Source organism: Carcharodon carcharias, chromosome 3 (assembly GCF_017639515.1).
Source record: "Carcharodon carcharias isolate sCarCar2 chromosome 3, sCarCar2.pri, whole genome shotgun sequence".
In the NCBI taxonomy this organism is placed as follows: Eukaryota; Metazoa; Chordata; class Chondrichthyes; order Lamniformes; family Lamnidae; genus Carcharodon; species Carcharodon carcharias.
In genome coordinates this window covers 10,147,175-10,174,506 of record NC_054469.1, presented here as the reverse complement: position 1 = coordinate 10,174,506, position 27,332 = coordinate 10,147,175, and the positions used below count along the sequence as shown (strand labels likewise).

At 42.9% G+C, this 27,332-nt stretch overlaps 1 protein-coding gene across 2 annotated transcripts in view; it reads left to right on the top strand.

The window, feature by feature from the left end:
* smpd5 (sphingomyelin phosphodiesterase 5) overlaps nt 1-26,992 on the top strand; it is a 37,924-nt gene extending 10,932 nt beyond the window's left edge. The window contains exons 4-9 of one of the 2 annotated variants that reach the window (XM_041183190.1): nt 8,519-8,594; nt 10,963-11,103; nt 12,672-12,761; nt 19,539-19,602; nt 20,475-20,634; nt 26,685-26,992. In XM_041183190.1, the coding sequence (XP_041039124.1) occupies nt 8,519-8,594; nt 10,963-11,103; nt 12,672-12,761; nt 19,539-19,602; nt 20,475-20,634; nt 26,685-26,816 (663 nt within the window). In that variant the 3' untranslated portion in view covers nt 26,817-26,992. The remainder of the gene's footprint in view (nt 1-8,518; nt 8,595-10,962; nt 11,104-12,671; nt 12,762-19,538; nt 19,603-20,474; nt 20,635-26,684) is intronic. The other variant, XM_041183191.1, reaches the window with a different exon arrangement.
* Nucleotides 26,993-27,332: the final 340 nt, after the last annotated feature.

Sequence of the window (27,332 nt, the reverse complement as noted above, 5' to 3'; positions counted from 1 at the left end):
TCAGAAGAGTATTGAGGGAGTGCTTCACTGTTGGGAGTCTATACAACATTCTCCTGTTCCTATGTTGATAAGGTGGTTAAGAAGGCATGTGGGATCCTTTCATTTCATTTATTAGTTGAGGCATAGAATATAAGAGCTGGGAGATTATGCTGGAACAGAAATCATTAGTTAGGCCACAACTTGAATATTGTGCACAGTTCTGATCACCTCATTACAGAAAGGATATAATTCCATTTTAGAGAGGGTACAGAGGAGATTTACGAGGATGTTGCCTGAACTGGAAAATTGCAGCTATGAGGAAAGATTGGATAGGCTGTTGTTATTCTCCTCTTTGGAACAGAGGAGGTTGAGGGGAGATTTGATTGAGATGTACAAAGTTGTGAGGGGCCTGGATAGTGGATGGGAAGGGCCCATTTACTTTAGCATAGAGGTCAGTGATTTTTTGGGTGGGGGGACGGGGTGTGCAGTTGAGGAAAAATGTTTTCACCCAGGGGGTTGTGGAGGTCTGGAACTCTCTGCCTGAAAGGGTAGTGGAGGCAGAAACCCTCAACTCATTTAAATGGTGATAAAAACAAAAAACTGCGGATGCTGGAAGTCCAAAACAAAAACAGAATTACCTGGAAAAACTTAGCAGGTCTGGCAACATCGGCGGAGAAGAAAAGAGTTGACGTTTCGAGTCCTCATGACCCTTCAACATTTAAATGGTGTCTGGATATGCACCTCAAGTGCGGTAACCTGCAGCGTTCCGGACCAAATGCTAGAAAACGGGATTAGGCTGGGTGGTTTGTTTTTTTTCAGCCAGCACAGACATAATGGGCTGAACAGCCTTTTTCTGTGCTATACACTTTCTCTGATCCTATATACCAGTGTTCAAGGTGTGATATGACTGGAGTAGTTTGCTACTCTGGTTGGATGTTAAACACCAAGTTTTAAAAGAATTCTCAACTTAACCCTTAGCTACTTGAACTTCTGCTCATGAAGTGTGTGTTGCCACCTTTTTATCTTTGATCTGACCCGCAGAATGAATGAAGCCAATGGAATAGAAGGGCCAGTAGCAGTATGGATACAGAATTGGCTAAAGGATGGGAAAAAGAGTTGTGGACTGAAAGGAGGTATACGTGGGGTGGGTGACGAGGAAGGGTCCCAGGATTTAGGAGTAAGACTGCTACTGTTTTTGATGTGTCAATAACTTGAACTTGGGGGTGCAGGGCACAGTTTAGAAACTTGCAAATGACATGAAAAGTTGGAAGTGTAGCAAGCAGTGAGGGATGTAGTAATAGACTTCAAGGGGACATAGGCTGGAATAGGCAAACATGCAGCAGATGAAATTCAAACAGAAAAGCGAGGTGTTATATTTTGGTAGAAAGAATGAAGCAAGACAACACAAAGTGGTACAATTTTACAGGTGTTTGTGCACAAACCTTTGAAATGGCTGGGCAGGTTGACAAAGCACTTAAAGCATATGGGACTCTGGACTTTATAAAGAGAGGCATTGAATACAAAATCTGAAGGCTTTGGAGAGATTACTAGAAAGGTTCCAAGGGTGAGGGATTACAGTTAAATCGATAGACTGGAGAAGTTGCAGTTGTTCTCCTTAGAGAACAAAGATTTGATAGAGTTGTTTAAGATATAGTTTAGATAGACAAAATATGGAGTAACTGTTTCCAATTACTGAATGCCCATACGAGAGGACACAGATTTTAAAGTGATCAGCAAAATAACCAGAAACAACATAACATGAGCAATAGGAGCAGCAGTAGGCTATATGGCCACTGCTCCACCATTCACTAACTGAATTTTAACCTCATCTCTTTTCCCATCTGAATCCCCTATCTCAGCCTTGAATATGCTCGATGACTAAACATTCTGGGATATAGAATTCCAGAGATGGGGGGAAAAACCTTTTTATGCAATAAGTGGTTAGAATTTGGAATGTGCTGCTGGTGGCGGATATAGATAGAACCATAGAACACTACAGCGCAGAAAACAAGCCATTCGGCCCTTCTAGTCTGTGCCAAAATATTACCCCGCTAGTCCCATTGACCTGCACTTAGTCCATAGCTCTCCAGACCTCTCCCATCCGTGTATCTATCTAATTTATTCTTAAAACTTAAGAGTGAGCCCGCATTTACCACGTCAGATGGTACTTCGTTCCACACTCTCACCACTGAGTGAAGAAGTTCCCCCTAAACCTTTCCCCTTTCACCCTAAAGCCATGTCCTCTCGTGTTTATTTCTCCTAATCTAAGTGGAAAGAGCCTACTCGCATTTACTCTGTCTATAGCCCTCATAATTTTGTAAACTTCTATCATATCTCCCCTCATTCTTCTACGCTCCAAAGAATAAACCAAACCTGTTTAATCTTTCCCTGTAACTCAACTCCTTAAGACCTGGCAACATCCTAGTAAATCTTCTCTGCACTCTCTCAATCATACTGATATCCTTCCTGTAGTTAGGCGACCAGAACTGCACACAATACTCCAAAGTTGGCCTCACCAATGTCTTATACAACCTCACCATAACATCCCAACTCCTATACTCAATACTTTGATTTATGAATGCCAGTATGCCAAAAGCTTTCTTTACAACCTTGTCTACCTGTGACGCCACTTTCAGGGAACTATGTATCTGAACTCCCAGATCCCTTTGTTCCTCCGCACTCCTCAGTGCCCTACCGTTTACTGTGTATGTCCTACCTTAGTTTGACCTTCCAAAATATAACACCTCACACTTTTCCGCATTAAATTCCATCTGCCATTTTCTGGCCCATTTTTCCAGTTGGTCCAGATCTCTCTGCAAGCTTTGAAAGCCTTCCTCGCTGTCTACAAAGCCTCCAATCTTAGTGTCATCAGCAAACATGCTGATCCAATTTACCACATTATCATCCAGATCATTGATATAGACAACAAACAACAATGGTCCCAGCACAGATCCCTGAAGCACACCACTAGTCACAGACCTCCAGTCTGAGAAGCAATCATCCACTACCATTCTCTCTGTCTTCTCCCACACAACCTCTCCATGGATACCAAGAGTCTGAACCTTCTGAAGTAACCTCCCAAGTGGGACCTTGTCAAAGGCCTTACTAAAGTCTATGTAGACAACATCCACAGCTTTTCCTTCATCTACTTTCTTGATAACCTCCTCGAAAAACTCAACAAGGTTCGTTAAACAAGACCTACCACGCACAAAACCATGCTGACTATCCTTAATCAGCCCTTGGCTGTCCAAATAATTATATATCCGATCTCTTAGAACACCTTCCAATAATTTACCTACTACTGACGTCAGGCTCACTGGCTTGTAATTACCTGGTTTACTTTTGGAGCCTTTTTTAAACAACGGAACAACACGAGCTACCCTCCAATCCTCCGGCACCTCACCCGTGGCTAAGGACATTTTAAATATTTCTGCCAGGGCCGCTGCAATTTCTACACTAGTCTCCCTCAAGGTCCAAGGGAATATCATGTCAGGCCCGGGGGATTTATCTACCTTTATTCGCTGTAAGGCAGCAAGCACCTCCTCCTCTTTAATCTCTATATGTTCCATGAAACTACTGCTTGTTTCCCTTCCTTCCTTATACACTATGCCAGTTTCCTGAGTAAATACTGATGCAAAAAAACTGCTTAAGATCTGCCCCATCTCATGAGGCTCCACACACAGACAACCACTCTGATCTTCAAGGGGACCAATTGTGTCCCTTACTATGCTTTTACTCTTAATATACTTGTAGAAACCTTTCGGGTTTACCTTCACATTATCTGCCAAAGCAACCTCGTCATCTTTTTGTCTTCCTGATTTCCTTTTTTAGTATTTTCTTACATTTTCTATACAAGTACCTCATTTGCTTCTTGTTGTCTATACCTGCTATATACCTCTCTCTTAACCAGATTGCCAATATCCCTTGAAAACCAAGGTTCCCTATGCCTGTTAACTTTGCCTTTAATCCTGACAGGAACATGCAAACTCTGCACTCTCAAAATTTCGCCTTTGAATGCCTTCCACTTACTGAACACATCCTTGCCAGAAAACAACTTATGCCAATCCACTCTTCCTAGATCCTTTCTCATTTCCACAAAATTGACCTTTCTCCAATTTAGATTCTCAACTCGAGGACCAGACCTATCCTTATCCATAATTAGCTTAAAACTAATGACATTGTGGTCACTGGACCTAAAATGTTCGCCTACACATACTTGTCACCTGACCTGTCTGGTTCCCTAATAGATCAAGTATTGCATCCTCTCTCGTTGGTACCTCTATATATTGATTTAGAAAACTTTCCTGAACACACTTGACAAACTCCAAGCCATCCAGCCCTTTTACAGTATGGGAATCCCAGTCAATATGTGGAAAGTTAAAATCTCCTCCTTTCACAACATTTTGTTTCTTACATCGATCTGCTATCTCTCTACAGATTTGCTCCTCCAATTCTCTGACTATTGGGCAGTCTATAATACAACCCTATTAGTGTGGTCACCCCTTTCCCGTTCCTCAGCTCCACCCATATGACCTCTGTAGACGAGCCCTCCGCTGTCCTGTCTACGCACAGCTGTGATATTTTCCCTGACTAGTAATGCCACTCCTCCCCCTTTCATCCCTCTCCCTCTATTACGTCTGAAACAACAGAATCCCGGAACATTGAGCTGCCCCTCCTGCATCCAAGTCTCACTAATAGCAATAATGTCATAATCCCACGTGCCAATCCACGCCCTAAGCTCATCTGTCTTTCCGACAATACTCCTTGCATTGAAATAGATCCACCTGAGAACATTTCTATCACGTACAAACCTTTGATTTCTGTCTATACATGCATTCCTCGCTTGACCTTTATCCTCCTCCACCTCACTATCTGCTCTAACACTCTGGTTCCCCTCCCGCTGCAAATCTAGTTTAAACCCCCTGGAGCAGCACTAGCAAACCTACCCGCAAGTATGTTAGTCCCCCTCCAGTTCAGGTGCAAACTGTCCTGTCGGAACAGGTCCCACCTTCCCTGGAACAGAGCCCAATTGTCAAGAAACATGAAGCCCTCCCTCCTGCACCATCTCCTTAGCCACATATTTAGCTGCATTATCCTCCTATTTCTAGCCTCACTAGCAAGTGGCACGGGTAGCTCTCCTGAGATCGTAACCCTGGAGGTGCTGTCCTTCAACTTAGCACCTAACTCCCTAAACACTCTTTGCAGGACCTCCTTCCTATCCATGTCATTGGTCCCTACGTGGACTACGACATCTGGTTGCTCACCCTCCCTCCTGAGAATACTAAGAACTCGATCCGAGATATCGCGGACCCTGGCACCAGGGAGGCAACAGACCATCCAGGATTCTCGATCTCTCCCGCAGAACCTCCTATCTGTCCCCCTAACTATTGAATCCCCTATCACTACTGCTCTCCTCTTTTCCCTCCTTCCTTTCTCAGCTGAGGATCCAGTCTCGGTGCCAGAGACGCGGCCACTACAACTTGTCCCTGGTAGGTTGTCCCCACCAACAGTATCCAAACCGGTATACCTATTGTTGATGGGAACGGCCACAGGGGTGCTCTGCTCTTTCTGTCTATTCCCCTTCCCTCTCCTGACAGTCACCCAGCTGCCTGCCTCCTGACTTTTAGGGGTGACTGTCTCCCTGAAACTCCTGTCTATTACTGCCTCTGCCTCCCGTATGATCCGAAGTTCATCCAGCTCCAGTTCCCTAACTCGGTTTGTCAGGAGCTGTAGCTGGATGCACCTTTTGCAGGTTTAGTCATCAGGGACAATTATGCTGTCCATGACTTCCCACATGCTGCATTCGGAGCACTCGACTGCCCCAACTGCTGCCTCCATTACCTACTCTTAATTTACTTAAAGGACTTTACCCGGCCCTACCCCACTGGGAGCAAGCTCGTCCTAAGCCTCTCGAGCCAAACCCTCAAAGCTCCACTCCTTCACTGGGCCACTCACAAGCTGGCCGCTCCTCTTCAGCTTCCCCTCCTTTTATTTTCAATCTCCGTGCTCTTTTTCAACTGACCTGCCTTCAAGATCCACGCTCTTTCTCAAATGTTGAGTGCAAGAGTCCTTCTCCTCGATTCCCTCCTGAGTCGTGGTGACTGCACTGACTTCTTCCAGGATGCTTCAGTCACTTTTCACCAGCACCCTCTGTTGGATGCCCTTCCTCATGTTGAGTGCAAGAGTCCTTCTCCTCGATTCCCTCCTGAGTCATGTTGACTGCGCTAATTCTCCCAGAATGCTTCAGTCACTTTTCACCAGCGCCCTCTGTTGGATTAAAAAGCTTTGGAAAAATTCTTGAGGGAGAAAAAGTTGAAAGGATAAAGAGCGGTCCTAACTGCTTTGCTCTTCAAAAGAGCCAATGCAAACTCAATGGGATGATTATCCTTTCATGCTGTACTGTTCTATCAAATTGATTTGGGCATTGGAGGCATGGTGTCAAAACCTTGTATGTGATCACAAACTGGCAATGTGGCTGCTAATGTGGAAATCTGTACTAAAGTACAGGAAGATGTAAACAGGCTTGCAGAGTGAGATGAAAAATGATAAATGAAATTCAATACAGAATGTGATTCATTTGGCTAGGAGGTATAATGAGGCTACTTAATCTTTGGAAGTTGAGAAATTAACTATTGGGGAATTTGGAGAACAGGAGTGGCACAACAGCTGCAAAGTCTTGGCAATCAAAATCACACCAGAGAATAAATGAGCCATGATAATAAGTGGTGCTTGACTTGTAATTGCTGAATTAATTTTGTTGCTATGCCCTTTGAATTAATTTATGCAAAACACCAATTCCCTAGCAACCCTGAGTATCCATTAATCATGGGTATAAATATGACTGCATTGGGATAGATTGATTGCTTTCCTGTCAGTGGTAAGTGAATGAAACTCCTGCCCCTTGTTTCCTTTCTTAGACACTGCTCCAGTGTTACTGGCCTCCACCCGCTTTCTGATCTGGTTCACCTGATTCATATGTGGATATCAGATGAAACTGATAGGGAGTATCCAGGCCCATCTTTTGTTGAAGCAACGTAATTGGAATTCATCCCAGATTGGAATTACCACCATTTCAGCCGAATGGTCTCCTTCGATGCCTCCATGACTCAAACCATATGAAAAGACTTCCTAACCATCACATCACTAACCATTCACTTGAGCAGTAGGCCTCGTACTACCCCCTCCAACCCTGCTCCAGTTGATTTTACTGGGTGATGTATTGGATAGTGCTATAAAGTGGACCTAGATTCTTTGAAATTCCAGTCTTGCCAACTTCTCGCCAACAGAACATGGTTTGGGAGACAATATCATAGAATGATGCAGCATAAGATGAGGCCACTTGGCCCATCGTGTCAATGCCAGCTTTTTCACAGTTATCCAATTAGTTCCACTCCCCTGCTCTATCCCCTTTGCCCTGTAAGTCTTTTCCCTTCCAAGTATTTATTCAGCTCCCTTTGAAAATTACTATTGAGTCTGCCTCCACCAGGCAGAGCGTTCCAGTCCAAATCATGAAAGAAATGTTTTAACATGTCCCCTCTGGCTCTTTTGCCAACTGCCATAAATCTGTGTCCTTTGATTACCACACCTTCTGCAATTCTAGAAACAGTTTATCTTTATTTACTGCATCAAAGCTGCTCATGATTTTAAATTCCTCCACCAAATCTCCAACCACCACTGTTCTAAGGAGAAAACCACAGCCACTGCAGTCTCTCCACATATCTAAAGTACCTCATCCCTGGTACCACACTCATAAACTTTGTCTGCACCTAGGAAATTTATGTATTTTGCATGTTTCCCCACTCTCTGATCTTTCAAATAGTAAACCGAGGCTGAGACATGGCTAAAAATAAACTCTTAAGCTGGTTTATTTCGTGACCAGTGAACAAACCTGTGGAGCAGCAGTTATAATTGGACTTGCTTCATTCAATCAGTTCCTTTATGTAAGAATACAAAATAATTAACATGCTCCCCTTTCCCACCTTAGTGGGGTTGCCTTATTTGACTTCAACAAAATAATTTATAAACTGCTTATTTGCATTTTATTCTTCTGAACCTGACAAAGATGCCCTGTTTATATAGAAAACTCTGACCATCCATGAGTATTTTTGTCCCTTTTTTTAATTTCTGCGTTTATAACCTGAGGGGGAAGAGCCTGTGCAAACACCACGTGCCAATCAACCAAGTCCGAAAAGTTTCCAATACAATGGATGTGAGATTACTGATTGCTGAGAGAGGTTGATGGTTTGCTGCTCTCTCTTGTATGGAGAAACAAGCAATTAGGGATGAGCCTAGCCAGCGACGTCCATATCCCATGAACGAATTAAAAAATGAATTAGCCTTTGAACCACATTTTTATCTCCACACCTTTACTTTCCAAACCTGTGTGAATGCACTTTGTTTTAAATGCCAACATCTAAGTGTAGCTCTTCTTCAAATCCTTTTCCTGATGATGTGTGGGCAAGGTTAATTTTAAAAAACGGCTCTTAAAATGTGCCTGTCATCAAAAGCAAAATGCTAATGAAAATGTTTTTACTTTCAGGTCCAAGTTGGTTTGACTCAGAAAGGTCAGCAGATTGTGGGATATCTCAGCTGCACTCACCTGCACGCCACCGCAGGTAAAGAAGCATGGGAATGGGTTCCTTAATCCAGCAGGTTTTGGGTCAATGATGAAGCAATTGAAACTGGGCCTAGGACACTACCCTGAGGAGCTCCTACAGTGACATCCTGTGGCTGAGATGATTGACCTCCAACAACCACAACTTCCTTTGTGCTAGGTATGACTCCAACCAGTGGAGAGTTTTCCCCCTGATTCTTAGGGGTTCTCAATGCCTCACTAATCATTAAATGCTGCCTTGATGTCAAGGACAATTACTCTAACCTCACATCTGGAATTCAGCTCTTTTGTCCATGTTTGGACCAAGGCTGTAGTGAGGTCTGGTGCCAAGTCATCCTGGTGGCATTAGTGAGCAGGTTATTGAGTGCTATCAATTGGCAATTACCTATCAATGATATTTTCCATCACCTTTCTGATAATTGAGAGTAGAGTGATAACGTTGGTAATTGGTCAGATTATATTAATCCGGCTTTTTTTATAGACAGAATTGCAGCGTGAAATCGCGATCGAGGACCAGTCACGGGCGGTGAGTCGTTTCCTGGCCATTCCCGAGCCTGCCCAACAACCTCAAAATTCAGCCCCGAATATTTTTGAAAACGATGCATCCACTTGTTCATCTTTATCTATAAAGGCAGAATAGACTGAGCAGCAAAGAAGCAAAAAAAATGAAGTTTCCATCAGCATTCCATAGTGATCTTTTTTTGGAAATTCTTTCATGGGATGAGGGTGTTGCTTTCAAGGCCACCATTTGTTGCTCATCCCATAGCTTGGTCAGATTCTACCTGCCAAAAATATTCAAAGATTCAGATTTTTGACAAAAGCAAACTACTGCAGATGCTGGAAATCTGAAATAAAAACTGATAATGCCAGAAATACTCAGCAGGTCTGGCAGCATCTGTGGCAAGAGAAACTGTTAATGTTTCAGGTCAATGGCCTGAAATATTTTCACATTTCTGCATCAGAAATGAGAAATGTTAAGAGATGTAACAGGTTTCAAGCAAGCACAGATGCAGGGAATAAGGGGGATGGGGCTAGGTCCATGGTAGTGTGGAAAGCAGCAGAAATTATATGACAAAAGGGATAACAAGTTTATTCATTAATTTGTGCTTTTCCTGAAGGCAGGCCATTGTCTGCTGATGCTTCATACTGGGTCATTTCCTTGGCTGTTTTTTCAGAAGTGGTTTGGCATTGCCTTCCACACTCAGGCAGGATGAGGAGGCGAGTCCCAAGTCTCCTTCAGCGGAACAAGAATCGAGCCCCTGTTGTTCTGAACCACGTGCTTGCCGTGTAGCTAACTGGCCAATGGAACATGTGGTGGTGTGGATAGTGATGGCAGAGACTCCAAATTTCTTCCCATCACATGGTTGATCAGGAATCTCTCCCACTTACTGTCATTGGTGTGTGTCAGAAGGATTTGCAGGTTGGTACTCAATCTGTTTGGCCATATTATGAATGCACTTTCCTAGACTATCAAGTCCTGGAGTGAGACTTGAACCCAGAACTTCAGGCTCAGGGACAGCAATGCTACCCACTGCACCTCGACCTCCAACAAGTAAAGGCACAAAAAATGTGTCTAGAGGAGGTGTGAATGAGAATAGGAGAATTAAAATCAATGGCTGTTCTCCAAAATGAATGGAAGCAGCAGAGGTTATGATCTGAAACACTCACCTGCCAACACAATATGGCCATGCAAGGTGGCCACTGATACCTGTCTGCGTATGCGCACTTGTCCACATGTGCACAGACATCCATTGACGTCCCTGCTGGAGCCTGCAGTCTGGAACTCCGAGGAAGAAGGGGGAAGAATGAGAGGCAATATTGTCTAACATTCACAGCTATCTACGATCCACTTACATTACTGTCTGCGCAGAGCATATGCCATGTGGTCTGGCTGAAGGAACGGGTTGAGTGCAGCCTCCATAACAGTCTGAAACAGAGTTTTAAAAAACTGACCAACATGATTGCAGTAAAACATCCCACAAGGAAAAGATGTTAGTTTCCTGTCTGCAAATCCTTCTAACCCCTGTAAAAGAGGTTTCCAAAATCCATCACTCAGTCCAAGATAGAAATTCACATCATTCTCTCCTTCCGTCAGGGACGGTGATGACCGTGCATGCATCCTGCTGCACATTGCCCGTAAACCTGAGCTTACAACTGCGCATGCACAGCATTGGGAGCAAACACAGCTGATCTGATATTGTTAAACACAATGAGTCTGGATGTCTGTAAAGTAAAATTTGGGAGTAGTTTTTATTCCTGAAGTCTTGATGTGGAAATGAGAGACTTTCTATTTTTAAATTGCAAACCAAGGGAATGCTTTACATAAGTTTGAGTGTTTGCCTGGTTTCAAGTCCATACGCCTCTTTCAGAGGATTGTCACATTCGCCAAGGCCAGCTCAGTCACATGGTGGTGTGGATCAGCGAGTTCCAGGGTACATCCAGGAGTGAGGATGAGAAAGTCGTGTTCGACGTTCTTTGTGGGGATTTCAACTTTGACAACAGCTCACTGGGTGAGTGTCTGTCTGTCCATTCACTTGAAAATAAAAATGCTCTCCCTTCTCTGCCACTGATAGCCAACACTCACCTATTTTATAAGCTCATCCTCCCTGGAAGAAGTTTTGATATTAAGCCAGTCTGTTCGCAACCTTGGTGTCACCTTTGATATCGAGATGAACTTCCAAACTCGTACTCATGCCATTACAAAGACCACCTATTTCCACGTCCTTAACATTGCCTGACTTTACCTGTCTCAGCTCATCTGCTGAACCCTCATTCATGCTTTCACTCGCTGCCTCAAGGCACAACTATTCTAACACACACCTGGCTGGTCTCCCACATTCTACACTCTCTAAGCTTGAGGTCTTCCAAAATTCTGCTGCTTGTGCCTTAACTCACAACAAGTCATGTTACCCTATCATCCTTGTGTTCTCTGACCTACATTGGCTCCTGGTCAGACAATACCTTTATTTTAAAATCCTACCATGGTTTCGCTCCTCCCAATCTCTCTAATCTCTTTCAGCCCCACAACCCTCCAAGATATCTGTGCTCTTCTAATTCTGATCTGTTGTGCATTCCCAATTATAATTGCGCCAACATTGGTGGCTGTACTTTCTGTTGCCTAAGCTCTGGAATTCCCACCCTGCACATCTCTGCCTCGGTACCTCGCTTTCCTCCTTTAAACCTACTTCTGACCAAGCTTTTTGTCATCTGACCTAATACCTCCTATGTGGCTCAGTGTCATATTTTATTTTACTTCTTGTGAAGTGCCTTAGTACATTTCATCATGTTAAAAGATATTAAGATATGTTATTGTAATTAGTCATCTGGCTGCAGGCTGTCCTTTACCATCGTAAGTTTACGTGATTCTTGGGATCTGAGGGTCTCTGGCAAGGCTGGCATTTATTACCATGAGAAGACCGGGATGGGCTACCTTCTTGCTGCAGTCAGTTTGATACATTGAAGTGGCTCACTCAGCTACTTCAGAGGCAGTTAAGAGTGGACCAACTTGGCATGGGACTGGGTTTGTATATGGACTACCAAGTTCCTTTCAATACAGGATATTATTGAACTAGTTAGGTTTTTAACAAAAATGTAGCCATTTTCTAGACACTGTTATTTAGCCGGTGTTAGTAAAATGTGAAGTTGAGCTGGAAGAGCCAATGTTTAATCCTTGGTCTGTGCTGATCTTAATATAGTAGTTAGAATATCTTATCCGAATAATAGGCATGTGAGAAAAAGGTTATCTAATTTAACAAGTTAAAGCTGAACATTAAAATAGGCCAAAATCAGTTTAACCCAATCCTGAACTATCAAAGGACCCTACTTAGACTGGATGATGCTAACTAAATGCACTAGATGGAAAAAGGCTAATATCCTTAACCATGATCGGCTCAGGCTTGGAGGGCCGAAGGGCCTGTTCCTGTCTTGTACTTTTCTCTGTTCTTTGTATTCTGAAGGAAGGTCATACAGACTCAAAGTCAACTCTTGTTTTTCTCTCCACAGACGCTATGAGACCTGCTGTGGTTTTGCAGCATTTTCTGTTTTTTCTTCCTTAACCCACTTGTTCTTTTTCCTGTAGAAGACCAATTGGAACAGCAGCATCAGATACTCAAAATGTATAAAGATCCCTGCTGTATTGGACCAGGCAAAGAGAAGCCTGGGGTCATAGGTTAGTACTCAATGGACTTGCTCAGTTATTTGGTGAAGCTTGTCGTCTGATTTATATACAGTCTCCTACCATTTACAGGGATGCACGCTTGCAAACAGGTTTTGTCTAACGTATGCATTAGCCATATAATGATATAGCGCCAGGGCAGTGTTCCAGCACGCGCGTACACACTGTAGGTCACGATTGCAGTCACTTTTGTTACAGCAGTCTGAGTTTAACACAAACTGTAACCCCATTCCACTTGTAGGCAATTAGAAGGACTTAAGCACACAAAGGCATTATACACAGAAATACTTATGCTGGTTCTTGCATTCAGTGTACCTTAATAAGGGGCAAACTAGTGAATGAACACAGCTGTTTCAGCACCAAATAAGTGGAGTACTTAAATTGCAATAACAGGCAATTTTGAAATGGATAATGGTTATTGCTCTTTGGCCAATATAAGCAACTGCCCGATTTAAATGTGGACACTGTTAAATGGTGGGGATCGCAATGTGTTTTAGCTCCAGTTTTGGAGAAGTCTTTATTCAAATTTAGGATGAATGAATATTTGCCTGATTATCATACCTTGAGACAGAATAAAGCTCCAGATTACTAACTGTCATTGTGGATGGGACAGAGTGCTCCCCACAGGAAGGGAATTAAAATCCTCAGATAAACCAGTCCAAGTGGTGATTTATACTTCCCCTCCAGGAAGGGCAATAAATCATCACCTGGGCTGGTTTTAAATCCAGTTTTGTAGGAGAAGAAAGACTGGGAGATTGACCAATACAAATGCTGCTGGTTGTGTTGGTTCTAAGAGTTGGGATTTAAGGACGTACTCCAAGGAACAGAGTGAGGTTGAAAGGTAGATGGATTTATGGAGGGAGTTCCAGAGTATGAAGCCTAGACAGCTGAAGGCACAGCTGCTTATGGGGAGATGAAGGGTGGGAATCCATAAAAAGAGTTTGATTTGTTGTAGGGCTGAGATGAGAGTTGATGCCATGAAAGGATTTTAACACGACAAATATTTTTTGATGTGGCAATTTGAAAGTACCTAATGTGAGTAAGCGGCTTTCAAGAATTGAGTGAACAGCCTCCCAGAAGAGAACAAACAGTTCAGAATGTGACAGCTTGGGCTGAAATTCAATTTTTACTGCACTATGAAGAGCTTCTGGATGGGAGTGTCACTGGTGTTTGTGGAGCCAGAAGGGAGTAGCCCAAATAAATAACAGGTGTTACTGAAAAAAGACATGCTGTCGAAGCTTTTCATCTTGCACTCAAGACGCAAGAGTGCCAAATTTCAAAGGGAACAACAATATATGCTGCATGAGAAAAAGGCTGCTGATGAGTTGACAAGTCGGCTCTGATTGCTCAAGATGTTTCTGTGACGCATGCAGCATGCTTTTGTTCAAAAAAAGGTGCAATATCTGGACGTACCCCTTTTGCCTGCAGAAGATACGTCACGTTGGTGTACCTGCCAGTGTGCACCCTGGCCCCACCCCACCCCCGCGCCCATGCACACTCGCGCTCCGGCAAGGCCCTCCCATTCAACACTTCCTGAAGCATCTCTTTCCCCTACCTCCCCTGTGCCCCCCTCTCTAGGCCTCCACACCTGCCCCACCTCTTCATTTTTCTCTCCCCACCCCCCCCACCCCCCCCCCACCACCCCCTCTCCCAAGCACAGACCATCGCCGCCCAACAGTACCTCCAGTTTGAAGATCCACCTGGAAGAAGCTGCTGCTTGAGAAACCACTTCCTGGAAGTTGCTGCAGCTAAAGGATCCACTTAGTCGAAGCTCCACCCACCCACTGCTGCATATGTTGCTCCACGGTCACTGGAAGCCTCCACTGCTTCTTGGCAGGCTGCCCCAGGCCTCCTTCAGGTAAGTACTGACATTTGCATGCCATTTTGGTCCAGACGTGTTCTAGACCAGCGTGAAAATCCACTGGCAGCATGTTTGGGCAGAGGGGGGAAACGATTCCAGTCAAGCCTTCGTCTGCATCCCATTAACTGGACGCAAAGCAGTTTCAAGTCGGTCTCTGGCGGGATGACAACCCACAGTGATGGGTGAGAGTGCATGTTCCAGTTGTCATTTCGCGCCAGCAGGAGACCAACTTTTCGTCTCCTGCTGTATTGTACCTCCTCCCCACCCCCAGCAGGCACCGGGGGAACTGGAAAATTCCGCCCATGGTTACAAGATGACTAAGGTTGGGAAATAAATAATCCAGGGTACACAACATTTTGAAAAGGCAGGCAGAATGGAAAGGGAGGAGTGCAGGCAAGATAATCAAGGATGACATAAGGACAGTAGTGAAAAGGGATCTTGGCTCAGAAAATCAGGATGTATGGTTAGAAATCAGGAATAGCAAGGGTCAGATAATTCTGGGAGTGGTTTATAGATCCCGTAACGGTGGTTATAACGTTGGACAGAGCAATCAATAAGAACTTATTGGAGCTTGTAACAAAAGGCAATGTAATAGTTGCGGGACACTTTAATCTTATAGACTAGACCAATCGTATTGACAAAGGTTGTCTGGAAGATGAGTTTGTCGAATGCTTTCATGACAGTTTCCTGGAGCAATATGCTGTGGAAGCAACTAGGGATAAGGCCATTTTAGCTCTAGTATTGTGCAGTGAGGTAGGGTTTATTAGAAATGTCATAATAAAAGATCAACTGGGAAATAGTGATCTTAATGCAATTGAATTCCACGTTAAGTTTGAAAACAATCAAACAAGAATCTTAAAGCCAATTATATACATGAGGGGAGAGCTGGCTAAGGCTGATTGGGTAAATAGACTGAAAGATATGGTGGTAAACAAACAGTGAGAAACATTTAAAGAAACAGTGCAAAATTCTCAACAGCAAAACGCTCCATTGATAAACAAACAGCGTGGCTTACTAAGGATTAGATTAGATTAAAAGAAGGGGCTTAAAATGTCGTAAAGAATAGTATTAAGTCTGAGGATTGGGAATGTTTTAGAAACCAGCAAAGGGCCACCAAAGATTTGGCTAAAAAGTTAAAAAATAGAATGAGTAAACTAGCCAGACATACAAAAACAGATTCAAAGAGCTTTTACAAGTATATAAAAAGAGAGGAACTAAAGTAAATGTTGGCCCCTTAGAAGCAGAGACAGTAAGATTACCATGGGGCATGAGGAAATGACGAGCTATTGAACAATAATTTGTCTTCACAATAGAAGACACAAAGTTACATATCAAAAATAGAGGGTAACCTAAAAGGGGTTAATAAAAGTGAGGAAATTAAGGTAATATCAGCAGAGAAAAAGTCTTGGAGAAACTCAGGCATTAAAATCCAGCAAAGCTCCAGGACCTGATGTCCTACATCCTCAGGTTCTAAAAGAGATATCCAGCACATCCTCCATCTCTACATCTATGATTTTCCAAAGTTCCTTGGATTCTGGAGTGGTCTCAGGAGATTGAAAGTTAGCAAGCACTGTTATTCAAGAAAGGAGGGAGAGAAAACTGGGAACCACAGGCTAGTTAGCCTAACTTAAATCATTGGAAAAGTGCTGGTATCTATTATTAAGGAAGTCTTAACAAAGCACAGCATGATTAGAACAAGTCAACATGGTTTTATGAAAGGGAAATTCTGTTTGACAAATTTCAGGACTTTTGAGGATGTGACCAGTAGATAAAGGGGAACCAGTAGATGTAATCTACTTGGATTTCCAAAAAGCGTTCGATAATGTGCCATGCAAAAAGTTAATAGACAAGGGAAGAGTTCATGGAGTTGGGGTGTAACATTAGCATGGATAGAAGATTGGTTAATGGACAGGAAGCAGAGAGAAGGGATAAATGGGGCATTTTCAAGTTGGTAGGCTGTAACTAGGGGAGTGCCGTAAGGATCAGTTATTTAAAATCTGTTAACAAATGAAGAGAGTAATGTATTTAAGTTTGTTGATACCAAGCTAGGTAGAAAGGTAAGCTTTGAGGAGGACACTGAGGAGCTACAAAGAGACAAAAACAGTTTAGGTGAGTGAGCAACAAGATGGCAAATGGAGTATAATATAGGGAATTGTGAAGTTATTCACTTTGGTAGTAAGAATGAGAGAATATTTTTTTAAAAGACATGAAACTTGTGAATGTTGATGTTCAGAAAGACTTGGGTGTACTCGTTCAAGGGACACAAGGTACAGCAAGCAATTGGGAAAGCAAATGGTATGTTGACTTATTGCAAGAGTATTCGAGTACAAGAAAAGTTTTACCATAATTGTACGAGGCTTATTGAGACTACACTTGGAATATTGTGTACAATTTCAGTTTCCATATTTAAGGAAGGGCATACTTGCTTTAGAGACAGTACAGCGAAGGTTCACTAGATTGATCCCTGGGATGATATGTTTGCTGTATGATGAGGTTGTGTAAATTGGGTCTATATTCTCAAGTTTAAAAAAACATTATTAAGCCAATGTCTTCAATCCTTTTTCTAAACTGGTCCCTAGTCCATCACTATCCCTGTCGGTAATGCTGAACTGGAATGTTCACAACATTGGTGTTGTATTTGAATCCAAGATCAGCTTCCCACCACATCTCTGCGTCGTCACTAAGACTGTCTGTTTTCACCCAACTCTGTCCCTGGGAACATAGGAGCAGGAGTAGGCCATTTGGCTCTTCGAACCTGCTTCACCATTCAGTAAGATCATAGCTGATCTGGTTGTGGTCTCAGCTCCACTTTCCTGTCTGTCCCCATGACCCTTGACTTCTTTGCGTAACAAAAATCTGTCTAATTCTGCTTTAAATAAATTCATTCTGGGGAAGAGAATTCCACATACCAGTGACCCTTTTAGAGAAAGTTTCTCCTTGACCCTGTCTTATAAGGGAGACCTCTTACTTTTAAACTTTGACCCATAGTTTTAGTTCTCCCCCCCCCCCCCCCCCCCCCCGCGCCCCAGAAGAGAAAACATCCAGGTATCCACCCTATTAAGTCCCATCAGGATCTAAATATTTCAATAAGATCATCTATCATTCCCTGAACTCTAATGGGTTCAATCTTTCTTCATATGACAACCTCTTCATCCCAGGAATGAGTCCAGTGAACCTTCTCTGAACTGCTTAAAAATAATTTTTTTTAAATGAGACCAAAACTGCACATAGGAGTACTATGTGGCCTCGCCAAAGCCTTGTGTAACTGCAGTAAAATCTCCCAACTTTTATATTCCACTCCCCTTGCAATAAGCGCCAACATTCCATTTGCCTACCTAATCAGTTGCTGAACCTGCATACTAACTGTGATTCATCTACCACCAAGTTCTGCAAAACAAAAGCAGAAATACCTGGAAAAACTCAGCAGGTCTGGCAGCATCGGCAGAGAAGACCCCTCTCCTATTTTTACTTAGTTCTGTTGAAGGGTCACGAGGACTCAAAACGTCAACTTTGTTCTTCTCCGCCGATGCTGCCAGACCTGCTGAGTTTTTCCGGGTATTTCTGTTTTTGTTTTGGATTTCCATCCGCAGTTTTTTGTTTTTATTACCAAGTTCTGCAATCTTTCTCCATTTAAATAGTATACTGCTTTTCTATTCTTCCTGCCAAAGTGAACAAGTTCACATTTACCCACATTATACTACATATGCCAAATTTTTGCCCCATTCACTCTCTATATCCCTTTGCAGACTCCTTATGTCCTATTGATAACTTAGTTTCCTACCTATCTTGGTGTCATCAACAAATTTAGCTATCATACATTTGTTCCCTTCATCCAAGTCATTGATGCAGATTGTAAATAGTTGAGAACCCAGCATTAATCTCTGTGGCACTCCACTAGTTACAGCTTGCCAATCTGAAAAAAACCTATTTATCCCTATTCTCTGCTTCCTGTTAGCCAACCAACGCCTTTTCCAAGCTAATATGTTACTTCCTACACCACGTCCCCGTCTCAGCTCATCCGTTGCTGAAACCCTCATCCATGCCTTTGTTACCTTTAGACTTGACTGTTCTAATGCATCCCTGGCTGGCCTTCCATCTTTCACCCTCCATAAACTTAAGAGCATCTAAAAATCTGCTGCCTGTATCCTAACTCTCATCAAGTCTTGTTCGCCCATCACCCCCAGCTTTTGCTGACCTACATTGGCTCCCTGTTGAGCAAGGCATTGATTTTAAAATTCTCGTCCTGGTTTTCAAAATGCTCATTGGCCTCTCCCAAGCCTAGAATTCTCAGCTATCTGCACTGCTACAATTCTGGCCTCTCGTGCATCCTCAATTTTAATTGCTCCACTATTGGTGACTGTACCTTCAGCTGCCAAGGCCCTAAGTTCTGGAATTCCCTCCACGAACCCCTCTGCTTCTCTATCTTTTTTTTCCCCCTTTAAGATGTTCCTTAAAACCTATACGTTTGATCAAGCTTTTGACCATCTGTCCCAACCTCTCCTTATGTGACTGTCAATTTTGACATAACGTTCCTGTGAATTGCCTGGGGATGTCTTGCTATATTAAGAAATTAAATCAGTGCAAGTTACTGTTGCTGAATAGCCTTATCCTATTCCTAAGTTCCTGAGAGAAGAGGGTAAAATCATGCCAGCTGATCTTAAAACATCTTCAGTAAAGAACTGATTTTGACCATTCAACTAGGCTTTGCTCATATTCAGAGATCCAATCCAGGGAACGTCAAGGGGCAAGCAACATCGCCAGATCTGATCATCATGGTGAAATGAATGTTCTTGGGCATATCTAATGTATGGTTCTGTTATTGTGAACAGGCAATACTCCAAAAGAAAGAGCATCCTATGGCACATAGATACGCTCTTATAATAAGAGGCTTGTCCCATCTGTTTTTTTAGGTACACTGTTAGAACAAAGAACCATGTATGAAGGCCCAGTGATGAACCCAGAAAACTTGCAGCGGTGAGTATGGGCAGTGCACAATGAGCAGAACTGAGCCCAATTACAAAACTCCCTGCATTTAAGTGGCAGCTATGGCTCAGTGGGTAGCACTCTTGCCTCTGAGTCACAAGGTTGTGCGTTCAAGTCCCAGGCCACAGGTTGAGCGCACAATCCAGGCAGGCATTCCCAGTACAGTCCTGTGTGTGCGCTGAAATGGCAAGCAATTAGGCAAACAAATGGCATGTTGACCTTATTGCAAGGGAATTTGAGTGCAAGTATAAGCAAGTTTTGCTACAGTTGTAAGAGCTGAGATCACACTAGGAATGCTGTGTGTGCAAATATTCAGGGAGTGCTGTTCTGCTGGAGGTGCCATCTCTTAAATGAGACATTAAACCAAGGTCTGCAGCCTTGGGTAATAAAACTTCTCATTTATGAGGAGGAATTTTCCCCAATTCCTTGCCAATGTTTATCTCTCAACCAACATTTAAAACTGATTATTTGGTCATTTATCCCATTGTTGTTTGTGGGATCAGGCTTTGTGTAAATTGGATGCCATGTTTCCTATGTTATGTGATACGTCAAAACGTAGTTTATCTGATTGTAAAGTGCTTCAGGATGCCAAGCCATGAAAGGTGCCTTAAATATAAATGTGGTGTTTTATTTCTTTGTTCTGAATAGGTTACCTACATTGCAGTTAAAAAAGAAAACTTCCAACAGCTCAGTGTGAATGAAGCACTTTGTGAACTATTTCTATAAATATTTTCTATAACCTTTGTTGCCTGTCTGTCTCTGGTTGTCATACCTGACAGATCAGGAGGTAGCTGCAAGGGTAGTTGAATGAAAATACTTGAATAATCCAAGGTTCAAAACACAAATGCTTTCAATCCTTTTAGGGCCTTAGAGATTGATGAATTAAGGAAACAATACCTGGCGTTCCCCATGAACCCTGCTATGAACAACGCTGACAGCACAGAGACCAGAAATGTTGGAGGTGGACGAAGGATCGATTACTTGCTGTATCGGGAAGACACTGTTGCAAAGGAAGTGACTACTGTGAGTTTCCTGATTTAGCTCAACTCCCACATCCCTGTCCCATTCACCTAACACCCCTGTGCTCACTGGTAGTGCCATGATTTAAAATTCTCAACCCTGTTCTCAGATTCCTTCATGGCTCCACTCTACTCTCTCTCTGTAACCTCTTCCAGCCCCGCAGCCCTCCTTTTCTGGCCTCTTGCACATCTTAGATATTAATCATTCCACATTGGTGGCCGTGGCTTCAGCCACCTAGGCCTAAATTATGGAATTGCCTCCCTAAATCCCTCTACTTTTCTTTCCTCCTGTAAGATGCTTCTTAAAACCTGCCTCTGACCAATCTTTTGTTCACCAGATATTAAATGACTCATTGTGCTTTTTTTTTCATAATGCTCCTGTGAAGAATTTTGGTACATTTTACTATGTACTAACTACATGCAAGTTGTTGTTGCTGCAGTAATGTTAATCATAAGAACATAAATAGGAACAAGAGTAGGCCATTCTGCCCCTCAAGCCTGCCCTGCCATTCAATAAGAACTCCAGTAACCTTAGATTCCTGATAGGCAAGGGAATCAATCTACCTCTGCCTTAAAAATGTTCAATGACCCGCCTCCACCATCTTCTGGAGCAGAGAATTCCAAAGTCACACAACCCTCAGAAATTTCTCCTCCTCTCTGTCTTAAAAGGGTGACCCCTAACTTTAAAACAGTGCCCCCAGTTTTGGACTCACCCACAAGAGGAAACATCCTTTCCACGTCCACCTTGTCAAGGCCATCCAGGATCTTGTATACTTCAAACAAATCACCCCTCACTCTTCTAAACTCCAGTGGAAACAAGCCCAGTCTGTCCAACCTTTCCTCATAAGACAACCCACTCATTCCAGGCATCAAACTAGTAAACCTCCTTTGAACCACCTTCAATGCATTTACATCCTTCCTTAAATAAGGAGACCAAAACTGCACAGTATCCAAGGTGCGGTCTCACCAATGCCTGTATAACTGAAGCATAACATTCTCATTTTTATGTTCAATCCCTCTTGTAATAAAGGATAGTATTCTATTATCCTTAATTACTTGCTGTACCTGCATACTAACTTCTTGTGACTCATGTACTAGAACACCTAGATCCCTCTGCACCTCGGAATTATGCAGCCATTTTTGATTTAAGTAATATTCTGCTTTTTTGTTCTTCCTGCCAAAGTGAACAACTTCACATTTTCCCACGTTAAACTCCATTTGCTGGATCTTTGCCCACTCACTCACTCTATCAATATCCATCTGCAACTTCCTCCTGTCCTCTTCGCAACATACATTCCTACCAATCTTTGTGTCAACTGCAAATTTAGCTCCATGTCTTTGCTCCCCTCATCTAAGTCATTGATGTGAATCATAAAATGTTGAGACCCCAGTACAGAACCTGTGGGACTCCATTTGTCACATCCTGCCAATCAGAAAAAGACCCATTTATGCACACTTTTTGCAAGCCACCCAATCTTCTATCCATGCTAATATGTTACCCACTACACCATGCGCTTTTATTTTCCGTAATAATCTTTGATGTGGCACCTTATCAAATGCCTTCTGGAAATCCAAGTACAATATGTCTGCAGGCTCCCCTTTATACACTGCACATGTTACTCCTTCAAAAAAAACTCCCAATAATTTGGTTAAACATGATTTTCCTTTCACAAAACTGTGTTGACTCTTCCCTATTGCCTTGAGCTCTTCTAAGTGCCCAGCTATAATCTCCTTAATCGATTCTAATAATTTCTCCACGACAGACGTCAAGCTAACTGGCCTATAGTTTCCTGGTTTCGGCTACCCTCCCTTCCTGAATAGGTCTGAAGGTGGATAAATCACCTGGACCAGATGGATTACACCCCAGAGTCCTGAAGGAGATAGCTGAAGTGGAGGCGTTAGTGGTGATCTTTCAGGAATCACTCGAGTCAGGGAGGGCTCCAGAGGACTGGAACATCACTAATGTAACTCCACTGTTTAAGAAGGGATTGAGGCAAAAGTTGGGAAATTACAGGCCAATTAACCTGACCTCGGTCGTTGGTAAGATTTTAGAGTCCATTATTAAGGATGAGATTTCAGAATACTTGGAAGTGCTTGGTTAAATAGGGCAAAGTCAGCATGGTTTCATCGAGAGGAGGTTATGCCTGACAAATCTGTTAGTTTTCTTTGTCTAACCTACTTGTTACCTCCTCAAAGGAGAGCCAATGGATGTTATCTACTTGGACTTCCAGAAGGCCTTTGACAAGGTGCCGCACAGGAGGTTGCTCAGTGAGATATGAGCCCCTGGTGTTAGAGGCAAGGTACTAGCATGGATAGAAGATTAGCTGTCTGGCAGGAGGCAGAGAGTGGGGATAAGGGGGTCCTTCTCAGGATGGCGGCCGGTGACTAGAGGAGTTCCGCAGGGGTCAGTGTTGGGACCACAACTTTTCACTTTATACATTAATGATCTAGATGAAGGAACTGAGGGCATCCTGGCTAAGTTTGCAGATGATACAAAGATAGGTGGAGGGACAGGTAGTATTGAGGGAGGCTGCAGAAGGATTTGGACAGGTTAGGAGAATGGGCAAAGAAGTGGCAGATGGAATACAACATGGGGAAGTGTGAGGTCATGCACTTTGGTAGGAAGAATAGAGGCATAGACTATTTTCTAAATGGGGAGAGAATTCCGAAATCTAGAATGCAAAGGAACTTGGGTGTCCTAGTCCAGGATTCTCTTAAGGTTAACTTGCAGCTTGAGTCGGTAGTTAGGAAGGCAAATGCAATGTTGGCATTTATTTCAAGAGGACTAGAATATAAAAGCAGGGATGTGCTGCTGAGGCTTTATAAGGCTCTGGTCAGACCACATTTAGAATATTGTGAGCAATTTTGGGCCCCATATCTCAGGAAGGATAGAGAGGGTCCGGAGGAGGTTCACGAGAACGATCCCAGGAATGAAAGGCTTAAGATATGAGGAACGTTTGAGGACTCTGGGTCTATACTCGATGGACTTTAGAAGGTTATGGGGGGATCTGATAGAAACTTACAGAATACTGAAAGGCCTGGATAGAGTAGACGTGGGGAAGATATTTCCATTACTGGAGAGACTAGGACCCGAGGGCACAGCCTCAGAGTGAAGGGAAGACCTTTTAGAACAGAGATGAGAAACTTCTTTAGCCAGAGAGTGGTGAATCTATGGAATTCATTGCCACAGAAGGCTGTGGAGGCCAGGTCATTGAGTGTATTTAAGACGGAGATAGGTTCTTGATTGGTATGGGGATTAAAGGTTACGGGGAGAAGGTGGAAGAATGGGGTTGAGAAACTTATCAGCCATGATTGAATGGCGGAGCAGATTCGATGGGCCAAATGGCCTAATTTCTGCTCCTATTTCTTGTGGTCTTATGGAATAGAGGGGTTATATTTGCTACTTTCCAATCTGATGGAACCTTTCCAGAATCTAGCGAATTTTGGAAAATTAACACCAGCACTTTACCTACCTCATTAGCCACCTCTTTTAAGACTTTAGCTTGTAGTCCATCAGGACCTGGAGACTTGCAAGCCTGCAGTTCCATCAGTTTGCTCAGTACTGTTTCCCCAATTTCTTAAATTTCACCAAGTTCCTTTCTCCCATTCACCACCTGGAATGGTTTTGTATCCTCTATAATGAACACAGAAGCAAAATGTTTGTTCATTTCTTCCACCATTTCCTTATTATCTACTGTTAACTCCCCACTGTCAGTGCGGAGTTCAGTGACAGTTTATTCCCAAAAATGAGTAGAGGATTAGAAACTCTCGCCCCAGTGGTTCTGAAACCACCAGGGTTTTTATTGTTCATACTTGATTGTGAACAACTTAGCTGAAGCCACCCTTGCATATTTTCTTACAACTGAATGGCTTCCTAGGTGACTTCAGACAGCAGTGAGAGTTAGCAAAGGAATGTGAACTTTCACTTGAAGCTGGTCCTTGCCTAGTCTGTGTACTGAATCTGCAAGCAGTAGTTACTGAATGGCCAAGGTTCTGATTCTTGATTCGATTTTTGCTCTCCATTCCCTCGGCTGCTGAGGGAACTCGTAGCTTCAGTTCAGGCTGAGGATTGACAGAGAAGAACAGGAAACGTATTCAGCCCCAAGTGACTGAGTTCCGCATTAGGTTGAATGCTACCAATTGAGAAATCTAGGGGGCCCTTAATTTTCCTTTTTCCAAATGTTATAAACACATTTAATGCCAACTCATTCAGGTTTTATTCTACAGTTAATAAATGTCAGTAAATTTTAAGTTTTAACTATCCCAGGGTTTTCAGAGAGACTGCTCATGACATCAAGGAGCCCAGGCAAAATTGAAGTCAATGGGAATTGGGAAAAACTCATACCGAGCACCAAAAAAGATGCTTATGGTTATTAGAGAGCACTCATCTCGGCCCTAGGACACTACTATAGAAGTTCAAGGCAGTGTCTGAGGCCCAACCATTTTCAGGTGTTTCATCAATGACCTTCCCTCTGCCATGTTCACTGATTGTACAGTGTTCAGTAGCATTTGTGACTCCTCAGACACTGAAGCAGTCCACTCCCACATGGCAGCAAGACCTGGACAACATTCAGGCTTGAACTGCTAAGTAGAAAGTAACATTTGTGTCACACAAGTGCCAGACTATGACTATCTCCAACAAGAGGGAATCTCACCTTGATATTTAATAGCATTATCATTGCGGAATCCCCCACCATCAGCATCCTGGGGTCACCATTAATTGCAAACTTAATTGGACCAGGTGGTGGCATAGTGGTATTGTCACTGGACTAGTAATCCAGAGACCCAGGGTAATGCTCTGAGGACCCGGGTTAAAATCTCACCCCAGCAGATAGTAGAATTTGAATTCAATAAAAATTCTGAAATGACCATGAGACCATTGTCGATTGTCATAAAAACCCATCTGGTTCACTAATGTCATTTAGAGAAAGAAATCTGCTGTCCTTACCTGGTTCACACATGACTCCTGAACCATAGCAATGTGACTGACTTTAAAATGCCCTCTGAACAAGGTCAATTAGGGATGGGCAATAAATGCTGGACTAACCATGAACGAATAAAAAAAAAAAGAGCAGCCAGTAAGTCACCCCTCAGTCCCTAAAGCCTGCATCTCCAAGGCACAAGTCAGGAAAGTGATGGAATATTTCCCACTTGCCTGGATGCGTGCAGCTCCAACAAAACTCAAAGATCAGCACCATCCAACACACAACAACCCACTTGATTCTATAGACTCTGGAATGGTTCCTGCAGATCGGAAGGTGGCAAATGTAACCCCATTATTTAAGAAAGGAGGGAGAGAAAACTGGGAGCTACAGACCTGTCAGCCTGACATCAGTATTAGGGTAGAATCACCATTGATTTATGAAAGGGAAATCATGTTTAACAAACCTGTTGGAAGTTTTTTTTGAGTATTATGACCATATTCGGTGTTAATCCCAGAGAGAAACTTGGTTTACGGGTTATACCTTTTTTTGTATTCTGAAAACGAGAAGATATATTGATCTAGGCAGTAAAAGTCCAGTAACACTACTGACATTTTAAAAATTAAAAGTTTTATTAAGAATAAAAGGAAACTTAATTGTGCAACTGTAATCTTGTGTACTTAAGGTTAGTCTTACAAACACTCCCCACAAAAAGACACTCCAGTTGGCCAGACCCACAAGTAAACACCTTCCAGGCAACACTCCCTTATAGATGTTTAACTATTAAGAAATCCAGTAATATTTCCAATGCTAGGCTTTAATAGAGGTATACCACATGACCCCCAAAACTTCAGAATGAAACTGTCACTGTTCCTTCACTGTCACTATCTGGAAAATCCTGGAACAGCCTTCCTAACAGCACTCCGGGTATACTGACATCACATGGACTGAAGTGGTCAAGGTGACTCACCACCACCACCACCTTGAGGGAATTTGGGTGGGGGCAAAAGTTCTGGCTTTGCTGGTGATGTTCACGTTGTTTGAACAAGTTTTTTAAAAGTAATTATCTTAATTTTTTTCCATAATGGTAGCTCATTGAGTGATGGTGCTATTTATTTATTCTCCAATGCAGGAACTGGAGGAGTTCACCTTTATCACCCAGCTGGCTGGACTGACTGACCACCTTCCTGTCGGAATGAGACTCTTCATTTCAATGGCACCAGAGGGAGATGATGCAAGCCATGACTTAGATGATGAACTTTGAGCACTCCTCTCCCCACCCCACCCCCACCCCCCCTCAAGTCACTACTCCTTGCCACTCCCTCAGAAAAAAGGACTGACTGGGATAAGTGCCAAAAGCTTCAGAAAGTGTGCAGATGAAATAATCTTTGATCTGATATTTTTTACAAATGTAAATAGATTAAAAATGAAATGCTAACACCTGCCTAGAACAGTACATTTGATTGTTTGTGTTTCTTCTGCTTTTCAAGATGAGGGGTGTTGTTGATAGAGAATGGTGAACTTTCCACATCAGACACTTGGGCTGAATTTTCATCACAAAGGTGGAAAACAGGAACCAAGTTTGTTTGTGGGTCAGGAACATACCTCTGGTGGGGAAATTGCTTAAAGTTATGATTTTCATAGGGAATTAGCCCTTAATTGACACAGAGACTGATTCCCTGCCCAATTAGAGCCAGTGGGAGTCAGATGAAGTGTGGGACTGATTTAGACTCCCTATGGCAGCTATCATTGAGGCTACTGGTTGTCCTAAGGGAGAAAT